This window comes from Chenopodium quinoa, unplaced genomic scaffold (genome assembly GCF_001683475.1).
Source record: "Chenopodium quinoa cultivar QQ74 unplaced genomic scaffold, ASM168347v1, whole genome shotgun sequence".
Taxonomy (NCBI): Eukaryota; Viridiplantae; Streptophyta; class Magnoliopsida; order Caryophyllales; family Amaranthaceae; genus Chenopodium; species Chenopodium quinoa.
Genome location: NW_018745587.1, coordinates 714,974 through 730,790, shown reverse-complemented (window position 1 = coordinate 730,790; position 15,817 = coordinate 714,974). Strand labels below are relative to the sequence as shown.

At 35.9% G+C, this 15,817-nt stretch overlaps 1 protein-coding gene across 1 annotated transcript; it reads left to right on the top strand.

Moving 5' to 3' along the window:
- Positions 1-8,341: 8,341 nt before the first annotated feature.
- LOC110716443 (sodium/proton antiporter 1-like) lies at positions 8,342-15,698 on the top strand. Its single transcript, XM_021895063.1, has 10 exons — positions 8,342-8,735; positions 9,772-9,948; positions 10,062-10,190; positions 10,903-11,079; positions 12,241-12,347; positions 13,525-13,645; positions 14,044-14,105; positions 14,195-14,497; positions 14,804-15,098; positions 15,184-15,698. Exons 1-10 carry the CDS (start codon positions 8,493-8,495, stop codon positions 15,298-15,300), a joined length of 1,731 nt encoding a protein of 576 aa, XP_021750755.1. The 5' UTR covers positions 8,342-8,492; the 3' UTR covers positions 15,301-15,698.
- The last annotated feature ends 119 nt before the right edge of the window (positions 15,699-15,817 follow it).

The window sequence follows — 15,817 nt, the reverse complement described above, 5'->3', positions numbered from 1 at the left end:
ATATCCCCTTGAATTTCAAGACTTTTCGACACCCGACCCGAAACCTCCAAAATTTCTAAAAAACATGAATACAAGCCTTCAATTTTTAAATTTTTTGACTTTTTTTCACACGAAAATAAAAATTTCCGAAATATTTACCATGGTTCCTAATACCCCCCGGGATTCCAATTGGGTGGGGGGAACCATCCAATTTGCCTTTAAACGACCAATTTACCAGTTTTCAACTTGCACCGATTTCATTAATTCAAGCCTATTACGAACATTTATGACAACATATGATGATCATATATGGTTCCAAACGACATTATATGACCCCGAGATGTATTCCCTGGAATTTCAAGATTGTTAGACACCGGGCCCCAAATACTCCAAATTTCTCAAAAAGAGTGGATATTCGCCTTTAATTTTTGAATTTTATGACTTTATTCGTCCGGAAATAAAAATTGCCGAAATATTTACCATGGTCCATAATACCCTCCCGGAATCCAATTGGATAGGTGGAACCATCCAATTTCCCTTTAAACAACCAATTTACCGATTTACAACTTGCACCGATTTCATTAATTCAAGCCTACCACCACGAACATTTATGACAACATATAATGATCATATATGGTTCCAAACGGCATTAAATGACCCAAGATATATTCCCTAAAATCTTAAGGCTATTCGACAATGAGCCCCGAAACCTCCAAAAATTCTCAAAAAGTGTGGATATCAGCCTTCAATTATGGAAATTTTTTACTTTTTTTCACCCGAAAATAAAAATTGACGAAATATTTACCATGGTCCCTAATACCATTCAGGAGTCCCATTGGGCGGGTGGAACCATCCAATTAGCCTTTAAACGACAATTTTACCGATTTACATCCTCCATCGATTTCATTAAACTCAAGTCTACCACGAACATTTATGACAACATATAATAATCATATATGGTTCCAAACAACATTATATGACACAAAGATTTATTCCCTGGAATTTCAAGACTTTTTGACACCGAGTCCCGAAACCTTCAAAATTTCGCAAAATGCGTGGATATTAGTCTTCAATTTTGGAATTTTTTTGACTTTTTTTGCTCGAAAATAAAAATTGCCAAAATGTTTACTATGATCCCTAATACTCTCTGGGAGTCCAATTGGCTGGCGGAACCATCCAATTTGCCTTCAAATGACCAATTTACCGATTTACAACTTGCACCGATTTCATTAACTCAAGCCTACCACGAACATTTATGACAACATATAATGATCATATATGGTTCCAAACGGCATTATATAACCCCGAGATGTATCTCCTAAAATCTCAAGGATTTTCGATATCAGGCCTTGAAATCTCCAACATTTCTCAAAAAGCGTGGATAATTAGCCTTAAATTTTTGAATTTTTTGACTTTTTTTCGCCTGTAAATAAAAATTGTCGAAATGTTTAACATAGTCCCTGATACAATCCGAGAGTCCAATTAGGTGGGTGGAACTATCCAATTTGCCTTTAAATTGAGAATTTACCGGTTAAGAACTTGAACTAATTTCATTAACTCAAGCCTACCACGAACATTTATGACAACATATAATGATCATTTATGGTTTAAAACGGTATTATATGACCCCGAGATGTAATCCTAAAATTTCAAGGCTTTTTGACACCGGGCCTCGAAATCTACAAAATTTTTCAACAAGCATGGATCTTAGACTTTAATTTTGGAATTTTTTGACTTTTTTTCGCCCGAAAATAAAATTTGCCAAAATGTTTACCATGGTCCCTAATATCCTTCGGGAGGCCAAATGGATGGGTGGAATCATCCAATTTGCCTTTAAACGACCAATTTACCAGTTTACAACTTGTACCGATTTCATTAACTCAAGCCTACCACGAACATTTATGACAATATATGATGATCATATACGATTCCAAACAGCTGATATGACCCAGAGATGTATCCCCTAATTCTTAAGTCTTTTCAACACCGGGCCCCGAAACCTCCAAAATTACTCAAAAAACGTGGATATTAGCCTTCAATTTTGGAATTTTTGACTTATATTCGCCTGAAAATAAAAAGTTTTCGAAATGTTTACCATGGTCCCTAATACCCTCTAGGCGTCCAATTGGGTGGGTGGAACTATCCAATTTTCCTTTAAATGGTCAATTTATTGATTTACAACTTGCACTGATTTCATTAACTCAAGCCTACCACGAACATTTATGACACACACATAATGATCATATATGGTTCCAAATGGCATTATATGACCCCAAGATGTATTCCCTAGAATTTTAATACTTTTTGACATTTAGTAAAATGCGTGGATAGACTTCAATTTTGGAATTTTTTGACTTTTATTCGCCCAGAAATAAAAATTTCCGTAATGTTTACAATGGTCCCTAATACCCTTCGGGAGTACACCTGGGTGGAACCATCCAATTTGTCTTTAAACAACCGATTTACCGGTTTACAACTTGCACCGATTTCAATAACTCAAGCCTACCACGTATAGTTATGACAACAAATAATGAACATATATGGTTCCAAAAAGCATTATATGACCTCGAAATGAATTACCTAAAATTTCAAGACTTTTCGTCACCGGATTTTGAAACCTCCAAAATTTCTCAAAAAGCGTGAATATAAGACTTCAATTTTGGATTTTTTTAACTTTTTTCTCTTGGAAATAAAAATTGCCGAAATATTTACCATGGTCACTAATACGCTCCGTGAGTCCAATTGGGTGGGTGGAACCGTCCAATTTGCCTTTAAACGACCAATTTACCGATATACAACTTGCACCGATTTCATTAACTCAAGCGTACTACGAACATTTATGTAAACGTATAATGATCATATATGGTTCCGAACGGCATTACATGACCCCGAGATGTATTCCCTAAAATCTCAAGGTTTTTCGACACCGTACCCAACCTCAAAATTTTCTCAAAAAACGTGGATATAAGCCTTTAATTTTGGAATTTTTTGACTTTATTTCGCCCGAAAATAAAAATTGCTGAAATTTTTACCATGGTCGCTAATACCCTCCGGTAGTCCAATTGGGTGGGTAGAATTATCCAATTTGCCTTTAAACGACCTATTTATCGGTTTATAACTTGCACCGATTTCATTAACTCAAGCCTACCACGAACATTTATGACAACAAATAATGATCATATATGGTTCCAAACGGCATTAAATGGCCCAAGATGTATTCTCTAGAATTTCAAGACTTTTCGACACCGAGCCCCGAATCCTCCAAAATTTCTCAAAAAGCGAGGATATTAGCCTTCAATTTTGAAATTTTTGACTTTTTTTTCGCCCGGAAATAAAAATTAGCGAAATGTTTACAATGACCCCTAATACCGTCCAGGAGTCCCATTGGGTAGGTGGAACCATCCAATTTACCTTTAAACGACCAACTTACCGGTTTACAACTTGCACCGATTTCATTAACTCAATCTTACCACGAACATATATGACAACAAATGATGATCATATATGGTTACAAACATCATTATATGACCTCGAGATATATCCCCTAAATTTCAAGACTTTTCGACATCGGGCCCCGAAACCTCCAAAATTTCTCAAAAACCGTGGATATTAGTCTTTAATTTTGGATTTTTTTGACTTTTTTTTCTTTCGGAAATAAAAATTGCCGAAATATTTTTTATGATCCCTAATACCCTCCGGGATTCCAATTGGGTTGGTGGAACCATCCAATTTGCCTTTAAACGACCAATTTAATCACCGGTTTACAACTTACACGGATTTCATTAAATCAAGCCTACTACGAACATTTATGACAACATATAATGATCATATATGGTTCCAAACGGCATTATATGACCCCGAGATGTATCCCCTAAAATATTAATACTTTTCTACACCGTGCCCTGAAACCTCCAAAATTTCTCAAAAAGCGTGGATATTAGCCTTCAATTTTGAAATTTTTTGATTTTTTTTTCGCCCGGAAATAAAAATTTCCGAAATGTTTACCATGATCCCTAATACCCTCCCGGAATCCAATTGGGTGGGTGGAACCTTTTAATTTGCCTTTAAACGACCAAATTACCGGTGTACAACTTGCATCGATTTCATTAATTTAAGCCTACCACGAACATTTATGACAACAAATAATGATCATATATGGTTCCAAATGACATTATATGACCCCGAGATGTATCCCATAGAATTTCAAGACTTTTCGCCACACGTCTCCGAAACCTCCAAAATTTCTCAAAAAGCGTGGATATTAGTCTTCAATTTTGGAATTTTTTTTTACTTTTTTTCGCCCAAAAATAAAAATTGTCGAAATGTTTACCATGGTCCCTAATACCCTCTAGAAGTCCAATTGGGTGTGTGGAACCATTCAATTTGCTTTTGAACGACCAATTTACCGGTTTACAACTTGCACCGATTTACCGGTTTACAATGGCCAATTTAATTAACTTGCACCAAACCCGACTTGAACCGAAATTTACCCAAAACCGTTTTAACCAGTCAAATCCCGAATTTAACTCGACTTGTTACGAACCTGACCTGAATTCAACCTGACCCGATCCGAATTTAACCCAACCAGTTACAAACCCGACCCGAAATCAACCCGACTTGTTATTGACCTGACACAAATTCAACCCAACTTGTTATTGACCCGACCCGAATTTTACCATACCTATTATTTACCTAACCCAAAAATTCAACCCGATCGTTTACTAACCCGACTCTAAATTAACACGACTTGTTATTGCTCGACCTAAATTCAACCCAAATTGAACCTGACCCGATTTCAAATCACGTTAAATGCAATTTCGACCACATTATTATTGTTGATCAAAGTATTTTGTCTTGGGAGACCAATTCGGTCCAGGCCAGCAAAAGAAAGGAGCATCATCCTCAAATTTAAGAGTTAAATATAGTATATATTTGTTGTATGGTCAAAGGAGATAATTATTTTCCTAAATTATAGACTATAGTTCCCTAGTATATTTCCATATATATTATAGTCAAAGGAAATAATTAGCTTGATAAAAATGATAATTATCTATTTATAGTTAGTTGAACCCGAATATGACCTGATTTGAAAATGACCCAACCTGATTGTAACCTGCAAATTATTGACTTGAACATAACCCGACTTGAATCCGAGAATGACCCGACCTGGAAATGATCCAACCTGATTATAACCTGCAAATTATTGACTTGAACCGTACCCGACTTGAACCCAAGAATCTCTCGACCTGATTATAATCCGCAAATTATTGACTTGAACCGAACCCGACTCAAACCCGAGAATGACCCGACCTGATTCTAATCCGCAAATTATTGACTTGAACCGAACCCGACTTGAACCCGATAATTACCCTAACCCGTTTTAATCCGAATTAAACCCGACCTATTGTTCACCTGACCCGAATGTAAACCGACCTGTTATTAACCGGACTTAAACCCGACCCAGAACCCATAAGAAGTATGACCCGACGTGACCCGACTCAAGCATGGCCTAACCCAAACCTGACCCGCATAGGTTATGAAATTAATCTGAATTGACCCGACCCGAGTTGATCCGACCCACTCTTACCCGACCCAAACCCGACCCGTTTACCTGAATTGACAGCTCTACCTATTACGGAGTAATTTGTAATTTTTTATATAAGTATTTTTTTTTTAGAAATATTGATTTTTATTATAATGAAGAAAAACAACTATTAAGTTAGGACAAATTATATACTGACAGGGTAAAGTCGTATCCCCTAATAAAAAATAATTACCTAAATCACTAACTAAAGTAGATAGGGAAGTAGGGTCGATCTCCACAGGGAAACAAGTCTTTTTACTCCTAATCTAAATTATTTAAGTAACCAATATTTATGAATGAATAAGAAACTAAACTAAAAAGAGTAGGAATAGGGAGAAAATAATATATAAAAGGATCTAGGGCATAGGTTCACCAATAAATAATACTCCAGGGTAAAACATAGTAATCAACTATTGACATGGCATAAATAACATGATTGACAGGCTCTCGCAATTTATTAATCAACATAGATCTAACAGGCTCTCGCAATTTACTAGATCTAAGTTCTTATTGAAAATAGCCTTTAATATCAAATTAACATCTGCTCGATTCATCAATTTACTATTGCTATACTTTTACAAGCCGCAATTGTAAAACATTAAAACAATCCAATAAGAAATTATCATGCAATACCAACAATCAATAATAGTCAATCTTCGATGCATCAATTAACCAAATTGTAAAGGGCTCTCGCTACTTATTACAATCACACAATTAATTTATCGGTATTAAATCTCATCTCTCGATTCTTGACTTAACCATTTATAAATTAACTTGCCTATTGAAACTAGACCTAAACATTAATTCTCATCTCTCGATTCTTGAATCAATATTGTCAAACTCATGCATAAAAGATAGGCCTAATCTAGTCACAGAGCATTAATTCAATCAATAGGAAATTAATCTAGCATTGATAATCAACAACAATAATTTACCCCTTCATATTATTTATTAGATCCCCAAGAACCCTAGAAATTAAACTACTCACACATTATTAAATATAAACTAAACAGAGGAATAAAATAAATCATGATCAAAGGAATAAAATAAATAACTAAGGTTAAGGGAAAAGAAATCGTTACCAAAATAAATCTGAAATTAATCAAAGAAATAATAACAAAGGTTTAGAGAAAGAAGTCTAAGTAGAGAGAGAAAACTAAGAGAAAGGATTAAGAGAAGAAGAAGAGGTAGAAGATCGATCCCTAAAAATCCGTACAAAAACGTATTTAAACAAAACTAAGAACAACTCCTAATTAGAAACTAATTGCTCGTCCAAAAACACCTCTCCAGAAACACGCGCCCGATCGGGCGCGCCTTTTTGCCAGTGCTCCTTCTAAGTTGCCGCGCCCGATCGAGCTAGCAGCTCACCCGATCGGGCGCGCCTTCCCTTGATGGCACTCCCACACATCCGCCCGATCGAGCGATTGCTTGCCCGATCGGGCCCGGTCTTTATCTTCAAGGCTTTGGACTTCGATTGGGCTAGATTTCTCGGCCCAATCCATATTTCCTCTCGGGTCTCGAATACATGGTCCAATTGCCTCGCGATCCAAATAACCGAGCCCTTAATCACCGGCTCGATGGCTCTAACTGGCCTTGGGCTCCATAAGTGGTCGTGTTCTTCCAATGCTCGTAGTCGCTTCATAAAAATCCCGGGAAAATGCTCCAAAGGTGCAATTCCCTGCAAAACTCAACCAAAACTACGAAAACACTAGAAAACACACATTAGTAATAAAAGTGGCCCTAAAGGGCCAAAAACACTACTAATTATGACCAAGGGACGGGGGTAAAACACTATATAAAATAGACATATCATATACCATACCTTATTCCCTAAAAAAACCTACTTCGTGTATTTTACTAAATGAGGTTAGCAATGCACCCTAGGTGCTAAAAAAAATGCCAAGTATGGGATCGGGATAAAGCATAACGGCTATTCTTGGTGTGATGGATGGTGCAAACCTGCTAAGGCACGACCGTGTTATAGGCGTGTAACATGGGTATAATACATGTACCCAAGGATAAAACAACTCGTCCATAAAAAAAAAAAAATTAATAATAGGTAATTTGAGGCTAATGAATTGGTTTGTCTCAATTTAAGGCCAAAGGCAAGGCAACACAAATTAAGGCTAACACAAGCCACAATGAAAGAAGACCAAGTTAAGACTTTGAGAACCTTGGGATGCAAAATCTTGCCAAGACTAATTTTGAATGTTTTGGAATTTGGTATCGAAAGCTCATGGAGTTGCAGGGAACACAATTAGAGGTTATATAATATTGTTTTAAACGATATAAGACCATTAGTCGCCCGCATAAAGGCCTGATATGACCTACTTGTATAACTGATGAAAGAAGGCGTATACAAAATCAGTTATATTGATTGTTTAAAGACAAAGTAGATAGTTCTAACCATTCAAAGGATCTCCCAGGTTAGTTGGGGTCCATAAAAAGCACCTCAAACTTTTTACTTTTTAAGTTCGGTAAAAGTCCAAATTTATCCAAATTTGAAAGATATAATTCACACTTTGGGACCAATTTTAGAAGTTTTCGAGACTCGATGTCAAATGATATTGTTTGGAAACATAAATGACCACTAGTCGGTCATATAGAGTCATGTGTTGACCTTGAGTTGATAAAAGACATAATGAACGGTTTCAACCACCTAAATAGATTTTGAGGGTACTTTGGAGTTTATGAAAATACTTATGAAAATTGTCCAAAATTCAAGACTTTAAATTCCATATTGGCTAATTTGAGCCCCTAATTCTAACATAGACTTGTTTCAAATGTGTGCATCTTTAAATACAATACGAGAGAGGAGGGAATAGTGAAATTGCATTATCCATAAAATTCCATGATCATTTCAATACACTCTCTCCAACTCTAACTTCCATTCTTGCTCCCTCTACTCTCACTGCTCTCTACCTCTCCAATGGCGTCCTTTCTCTCCTTGCCACCCCACTACTTGTCGACTTCACTTCCATCACTTAAACGCCCATTTCTGCCACCATCATTCCCGTCGCCGGTACTTCTCCGGCCGGCGATTGCTCATTCTCCGGCGAACTTGAGTTTGAGCTTTTTGGGCAACAAAAGTAGGAACTTTTTGTATAGGGAAGGTGTTATTGTCAGAGCTGAAGATAAGGCCAGAAGCTCGTCACCTCCGCCACAACTTAAGGTCTTCTCATTTTTGATTTTTTTTTTTTTATTTTTTTTTATTTTTTTTTGAATTATTTTTAATATTGTAATTGTTGATTTCTTGGAATAGATTGATGAATTACTACTGAATTAGTATGATTGTTTTTGCGTTGACTTGAGAAAAATAGGGATTAATTGTTTGTAATTAGAAATGGTGGAATTGATCTTGTTTTGACAGTTTTACGGTTCAACACTATTGGATTATATTGGAAAAGAAAACCATTGTTATTATCTTGAATTCTAATATAGAGTATTTGAGCTTGCTTCTGGTGTGAGTTTATTTATTTATTTATTTTGTGGTGAGGTTCTTTCTTGCTGACATGGTTTTGGGGGTAATTGGAAGTTGCTTGGGTATTTTTACTGTTAAATAGCAAATTGAATTACTGGAATTGCGCATTAATTGTCATGGATATCCGAAAATCGGGTTGTAATGGTAGAGTGCAGGCTTAGAAAGTTGAATTGGCTGAGGTTGGATATTGTAAATGGATATAATGAGTTGAGCAAAATCCTATTTGTATTTTGCTGCTATGTTACTTGTAACCTTCTTTTCACCTATATAGTATATACTCACGTTTGATGATCGATTCCCAATCAAACATAAACACTAGACGCTTTACATCAGAACTTTAATACGCTGATATAGCTATGTTTGACACAATGATACTTGGATTGGGTGACTACTCTTGTCTGAGGAACATAGTTTTGCTGTAGTCCACTGCATATATGTGTTAGTATGTTACATGTATTGTTCAACTCACTGTATTTGTGTTGAATACTGGACATTGTGGGGTAGGGAAACAGACATTTCTTATGTAGGTCAGACCATCATAAACATGATGTTTGACATGTATGGAAGTTGGATTCCTGAGCCGCGTGCATTTAGCAATGTAGCATAGTTGGCTGGACCTTTATATTCATGTAATTGCTCATTATTTCATTAATAGAGTATTGTGTATTATAATTTCTTGACGTGACTACTTCTGAGTTGTGCATTTACCTTATTAGTGTATACTCAGGAGCTGATAAATTCATCAGGGGAATGTGATCCAATATGCTCAGTTGATGAAACAAGTTCCCAAGATTTCGAAGCCAGTTATCGGCCAAAGACTGATTTGCTGAAAGCTCTTGCTATTTTTGCTGCTGCTTTGACAGGCGCTGTAGCCATTAATCATTCCTGGGTTGCTGCTAATCAGGTTAATTTTGTTTTAATGTTTGATTGCACTATTGCAAGCTTTGCTTATGCATATTGCTTTAGACCTGAAGTAGCATGCTGATAGAAGATTATTGATAAAATCTTATGATGCAGGATCTTGCTATGACATTGCTATTTGGAATAGGATATGCCGGGATCATATTTGAGGAATCTCTGGCTTTCAATAAAAGTGGAGTAGGTTTGATCATGGCAGTAAGCTTGTGGGCTGTAAGAAGCATAGGGGTAAGTTTTTCTTTACTTGTGGAATTTTCTGGCAATGTAATACTTTGCTGTTTCACAAATATTGCAACAATTACCATCTAAGGAAGTTTCACAACTATTGCAACTTTTCCTTATTTGCACATGTTTTCTCTCTTTCTCTCACCTCATCACATAGGTCTCTATCTTTATAATTCTCTATCTATCTCCTCTTCTTAAAATTTGTGTCCCATTCCCACAATGCAATATTTGGGAAACAAAGGAAGTAGATGGTAAATATTTTAAATGCCTAACATGCTCTCTTTAACATGTTAGTTTGCTAGTTGCTAAGTTAAATGCTCTAGACGTTCTATTATGCTAGTCACGTACAGAGAAAATGTTTACAGCACCAAATTTACTTGTTTTCTATCTTCTCATGGAAGTAGCTAAAGCAATTAGAGTAATAGCAAGGAGTGATTTGCAGCTTGAATAAGTGGAGTTAGCAGAATAGCAGTTACAATAAATTTATTGACTCTAGTGCTCCCCACGAATGAGAAGCAAAAAGCTGTGCATTGTATACTCGTTATATCTGGTGTGAGTTTGTAGCACTGCATATGTGTTATAATCATATAATAATCAATAATTAAATAACTATACCAATACTAAGATCAATAGAAGTTATCAGTCCCCCATATCTTTTGCATATTAGACAGTCATTTCATAACATATCATTTATTTGTATCTAAATATTTTGTAGGCTCCATCTACTGAGGTTGCTTTGTCAGAGCTAGAGCATGCCACTGCTGAAGTCAGCCAAATTGTTTTCTTTCTGTTAGGTGCGATGACAATCGTTGAAATAGTTGATGCTCATCAAGGCTTTAAGCTTGTCACTGAGAATATTACAACGCGTAAACCGCGTACCCTCTTATGGGTGGTAAGTTCTTTGTTTGATTAGTTACTAGACGTTCAAATCCAACACATTTGGTGAAGGGGAAATTTTCATGTCCAGCAATAAATAGTGCAAACAACAGTGGCTTTAGCAGCTACTTTAGATTAAAAGATGAAGATATCTTTCTAAGCAATATCCGAGATTAAAGCTATGGTCTTTACTTTACTGTTTGTTAATATTTATTTATTTTGGTTTCTCATGTCTTCTGTTTTCCCCTCGGTATACTTACAACTTTACTAACGTCCGGATATTCTTTGCAATGGCACCTTTTCTTCTATTGCATGTCTCTACAAGTGCTTTGGAAAAATGTTTGAATAGCATAAATAGCTCACGTTTATTACTTAATTAGAGATATGTTGCTCAACATGTTGATCATTCTGCCGAAAAAGTAATGATCATCGAATCTAGAAGTGAAAGGCAGACTACACATTTTATTTTCAAAATCTAAGGAAAATTTAAGTGTTCACTTCATTGGACTAACAAAGGATTTATGGCTGAACTTTAATTTGAGCATCTACTTGCAGCTTGGGGTTAGAGTGAGTCTGCAACCCCTGTTTGGGTTGGAGTTAGGGTGAGGCTTGAGGGAAGGCTATTGTATAATACTAAAAACAAAAGCTTTTGTTCTACTCACTTTCTGTTTATGTAGTTTTTTTTTTTTTTTTTTTTTTTTTTTTTTTTTTTTTTTTCTCTTCTCACTTTTCTTAATTCCATTTATTTGTGGAATTCCACCATCTTACCTCTCATACAGTCATACCCCACAATATATCCACTTTTCCACACTCTCTCTAACCGTATTCACAATCTTCTTATATCCACCCACCTTTTTACACATTTTCTCTTGCTTAGTCTTACACTCATCCATTTTTACGCTCTTTCTTATTTTTTCTTACACCCACTCATGGTTTTGAAAGTTTTTTGAAACTACATATCTACAATTTGTGAGTCAAACAAATAATTAAAATAAATGTGGAGGTAATAATAATACTATATTATTTTAATATTAACAATCTCTCTTAAATTATAGACATAAGAATATATGTGTCTCTTTTTTTTTCCCCTGTATTGAATCTATTGTATATTCTTGCTAACTTAACTTTACAAGTTGTTAAGTTGTGATATGATATTCTGTATTCTACCACACTGCAGGTTGGTTTTGTAACCTTTTTTCTGAGTTCAATTCTTGACAACCTAACTTCTACAATAGTCATGGTTTCTTTGCTGAGGAAACTAGTTCCCCCATCTGAGTACCGCAAGTAAGCTCCCTAACTTTTTTTTGGGGTCTACTAGCTTTAAGTGAAATAATATTGAATTTTGAATTCTAAGCCATTCTTTTAAAACTTTCTTGAATTTTATTCTTGGTTATCCTTTAAAACTCCCTTAATTTTTCCTAAATACTCTTTCGTTTTCCCACTTTACTCACCTTTTTTCAAACTCTTTCAAATGATTATATTGTTATGTCCTTGTCTTTATATCGTACGATTCATGTTAGCCGACCTTAAATCATTTCGGGATTAAGGCTTTGTTTGTCACTTTGTTGTAATGAAGGTGCTCAAATTTGCTTAAAGTTACAAAGTCATTAGTCGTTGAACCTTAAAATTTGCTGGAGTAAAAGAAAATACTGTCTTCATACCTGTATGTTTGTGCAAATGAAACATGAAATGTACTAGCTATAAACATTTCATGTTATTTATAACATGAAATGTTTATTTACAAGTACCACAGGAGTTGGAAATATTTAGAAGTAGATGATTTCCATATAGGCCTTCCCTAGTGGGAATCAATTTTTCATTATTACTTTTGTTGCTTTTGTTTGGGATAGGTTGAGAGTTATTCTTCTTACAAGAAAATTACACTGAAAATAGAAAATCTCAGAAAGTTAACCGACAAGATGCCTATGAATGCCAATCCATAAAAGCCAAGTTCTCATGAATGTCAATCTCTAGAAGCCGGTTACTAATGAATGTCAATTAATAGAACCCAATCAAGCTAAAAGAATATTCGAGAGGTTTTTTTTTTTTTTTTTTTTTGGCGGGGTGGGGGATGTTTTGTGATAGTAGAGGTTATCCACTTATTTTGCAACACAGGGGCTTTTATTCCTAGAAATTTTCTAATTGGGGCCTGAGCTGTGCAAGAGAAAACTGCGACGTATTACAATTTTACATGGACAACCTTATAACTGTCAGTCATATGGAAAGTTGGTTCCTGTCAATATAGCTTCATTTCAATTATTATTCTTAATTCTCAAAAAAGACCCACTTATGGTTTCCCTTTTGTGTGTTGTCTGTGTTTAGATCCATTTTTAAAATGCGCCAATAACACTTGCGGCCAGATTTGTCTGCATTCTTCAAACAGCTTGTGCCCCTGTACATCCCATACTGTACTCATGACTTCATGAGAGTATAAGATTATACTTAATAATATCTCTGGCAGGATTCTTGGAGGTGTTGTTGTCATAGCTGCAAATGCTGGGGGTGCTTGGACTCCCATTGGTGATGTCACAACTACCATGCTTTGGATTCATGGTCAGATATCCACACTGCCCACAATTAAGGTTTGTCATGGTTGATGAATCAGATTTCCTAAAATAGTAATGGTTGGTGATAGCTTGATAGGTTTTCCATTTCTCCCAAAACTCTTATTAAGATTTGAGTGTACGGGGAGGATCGGAAATTTTCATACAATTATAGAAGTAATATGTGTGATGAATAATTTTACATATCCTTTATTAGTCAATCATGAGGGGTTAGGTTGATGTCAGTCATGTCCTAGGGAGTTTCATTGTTGTGGTGGCCACTGTCCTACATTCTGCAACATTCAATCTAGGTCTAGAATTACGTCTCACATGTTGAAAGTACTAAGCATATCTGCCTATCATAAGTTGAGATTCCTGACAACTGCTTCTAATTTCATTATAGCTTCCCAATCTTGACATGTCTTTGGGTTTTGTAGGCCTTGTTTATACCTTCTGCTGTTTCTTTGGCTGTTCCGTTGGCCCTTATGTCACTTACAAGGTATGTTTCTTACTTATGAGTGCAGTATATTCTGTCAGCTGAGAAAAATGATTCTTAAGCTATACCAATCTCTTTTTTCCCCATCACAGTGAAGCTAATGGAAAGGCAACAGAATCTGCTGGTGTCTTGGCATCTGAGCAGATGGCACCTCGAGGGCAGCTTGTTTTTGCAGTAGGTATTGGTGCTTTGGTCTTTGTTCCCGTGTTCAAATCCCTTACTGGTCTGCCTCCGTATATGGGCATGCTTTTAGGACTTGGTGTTCTCTGGCTATTAACAGATGCCATTCACTTTGGTGAATCTGAAAGGCAGAGACTGAAAGTACCTCAAGCTTTGTCTCGAATTGATACTCAAGGGGCTCTTTTCTTCTTAGGAATTCTTTTGTCTGTTGCAAGGTGATTTCAAACCCATTTATTAATTTTGCATCTCTGTTAAACTGTGTTTATTCTTTTTTTTTTTTTTTTTCTCTTTTGGGTGTTTGAGCTGTCTTGTCTTATTTGTGGCTTGACTGCATTGCGTACTTTCTTTTTGTTTGGGGAATTGGGGTGTACCGAGGGGGTTGGTTAAATGAGGTGCTCAAATCTTTGATAATAATGAATGAATTTGCACTTGCACATATCCACGGATTACAGTGGACTAAAACTTTCACATTTTCATCAACATTCTGATGGAGTCCTCTTTTCAAATTTTTATGGCTGTAGCTTGGAAGCAGCAGGAATCCTTCGGGAGCTGGCAAATTACCTTGATGCTCAAATACCAAATGTTGAGCTCATTGCCAGTGCAGTAGGGGTGGTTTCAGCAATTATAGATAATGTTCCTATTGTTGCAGCAACAATGGGAATGTATGATGTTACTTCATTTCCGCAAGATTCTGAATTCTGGCAGCTAATTGCATATTGTGCTGGTACTGGTGGCTCCATGTTAATTATAGGATCTGCAGCCGGAGTTGCCTACATGGGCATGGAAAAGGTTGATTTTTTTTGGTATTTCAAGAAGGTAATACATTCATCATGTTGACATATCAATTTTATCAGTTTTAATCTTTTAAATTGAGCTCATCACACAAGTCTGTTTTGCGTAGGTGAGTGGTTTTGCTTTTGCTGGGTATGCTGCTGGAATTGCAGCTTATTTGGCTATACATAACCTTGATATCTCCCTGCCTACTACACTCGCTCATGTCCCGTTCCTGTCTGGATGAATTTCTTCCTTAAAGCCAGCAAATATGATTTGCTTGAAGCAAGAACTCTAGCTAGACACGGTCTGGAACCTCTAGTGTTGAGACTCAAAGCAATTGTGAATAAGCAGATGAGAATCACGGGAAGCTTCCCAAATACGTCAAGAGATTAGCTAGGTTAATAGGAAATAAATCCAGCGTAGCTTAAGGTTGTTATTATGCTTTGAAAACAAAAATCTTAAAAATAGACTAATATTGTTCGAGTTGTTCAGTAAAAATAGACTACTCATATTCTGCAATTTATAGTCAATTAGACAATTACAGCTGAATAACTGAGTTCACAGCTGAGTATACTTTCTTGTTTTGGGAAGGAAATTTTGTGGGAAATCAAATTACCATGTAATAATCTGTTTCTGTGATAATTACCCCGTATCTTATTAAAAAAAAAAGTTGTAATTAACCTTATAACGCATAAATTGTTCTAAAAAGAGATTTATTGTCGGATTTCAGGAGTTTGAATATTTTGCTGGCGTTGACTTAT